The 1,268-nt window shown below is 38.2% G+C and overlaps 1 protein-coding gene across 1 annotated transcript; it reads left to right on the top strand.

Annotated features, from left to right (window-relative positions):
- Nucleotides 1–28: 28 nt before the first annotated feature.
- Nucleotides 29–1,211, top strand: LOC116853776 (phagocyte signaling-impaired protein-like). Its single transcript, XM_032834970.1, has 3 exons — nt 29–372; nt 500–804; nt 865–1,211. The coding sequence occupies exons 1-3, from the start codon at nt 100–102 to the stop codon at nt 1,169–1,171; spliced, it is 885 nt and encodes a 294-aa protein (XP_032690861.1). The 5' UTR covers nt 29–99; the 3' UTR covers nt 1,172–1,211.
- Nucleotides 1,212–1,268: the final 57 nt, after the last annotated feature.

The raw sequence follows: 1,268 nt of genomic DNA, 5'->3' as shown, positions 1-1,268 counted from the left end.
ATATTTACAAGGAAGGAAGACTCGATGTTACGCGCAATTACAATTATATATTTATTATACAGCACTGATAATTGGGCGTTTTATCAAAATTACCTTTCGATGGCCTTAAATTTTTCACAACCGACAGAATGCTTGGATTTCCTTAACAATATTATTAATATGTCCGAAAACAAAATTCGCGCGCCTTACTTGGCACGCTTGGAATTACTGAAACGTACCTGTACTGACAAAGATGCACAGTACAGCTTGCAATCTGTGGATCTTATGCATCAATATTTTTCACAATTTGGAGAAAAAGGCTGTGTAGTTAGTGACTTGCGATTATATTTAAGTATACTCACACCTAAGAGCAAAGCGGAGTTACTCGAAAGGGTAAGAAAAACAGGATAAAACTTGGATAAACATTCTTAAAGTGCATACAATTGCATTAACATCCTCATCTTTTTTATATGGCTTGTTACATCAAACATTTGTATGATATATATTTGCGATATTGTAGATCGAAAAAGACATTAGTGTCGCGCCAGACGAGTTTCCAACTACCGTACAACAGTTGCAAAGGTATATCCACTTAGAACAGTTGCGACGTATTTGCGGTTTCCACCATCCTCCTTTAGCAGACAGAAATAAACAGGAAAAACTGATAAAGCGACTGTGCGATTTGTACGAAAAGGGCAACGAACTCTGTCCGGTGCAAGAACGATTGCCGACCAATTTCTGTCCGGCGGATTCGTACATTTTATTAGCTTCGCATCTGCTGCATCAATTATGGGTTGACACTAATGACGCGTCTTTCCTTTATAGGTAATGATCGTTGGTAATACCCTGAAAGTATATACAGTTTTTACAGTGGTGGATTTGCAGGGCAATGTCGTTGTTGGAACGTAGTCTCCTATCGAGTCCTGCAAATTTTCACGTAAAAATTCTGCTCGTGCGGATATACTTGGAGGTCGGTTTAGTGGTTGCGGCCGATCGTGCGTTTACACTACTCGACGTTAAGCACCTGCAACTAGACTCACTGGGTCATCTTCATGTACCTCTACTCGCACCTCTCGGTGACTTATCGTTGGCCTCGACGACTCTTGATCATACAGCGAAATTTTTCATAGCCAACTATAAAGATGTATGTATTTTCAGGTATAATAGATTAAATCTTTGCGGTTCTATGTAAAAAGAGAGAGAGAGAAAGAAAGTCGGTCTTTATATCTATTTAATTCAAGTCGGTTTTATAAAGCTAAATTTTTTAAATTTACTAGTTGATATAAAAA

Source organism: Odontomachus brunneus, unplaced genomic scaffold, assembly GCF_010583005.1.
Source record: "Odontomachus brunneus isolate Ranch 3 - 2012 unplaced genomic scaffold, Obru_v1 Obru_scaffold_872, whole genome shotgun sequence".
NCBI lineage: Eukaryota > Metazoa > Arthropoda > Insecta > Hymenoptera > Formicidae > Odontomachus > Odontomachus brunneus.
This window is presented reverse-complemented; position numbering and strand designations above follow the sequence as displayed.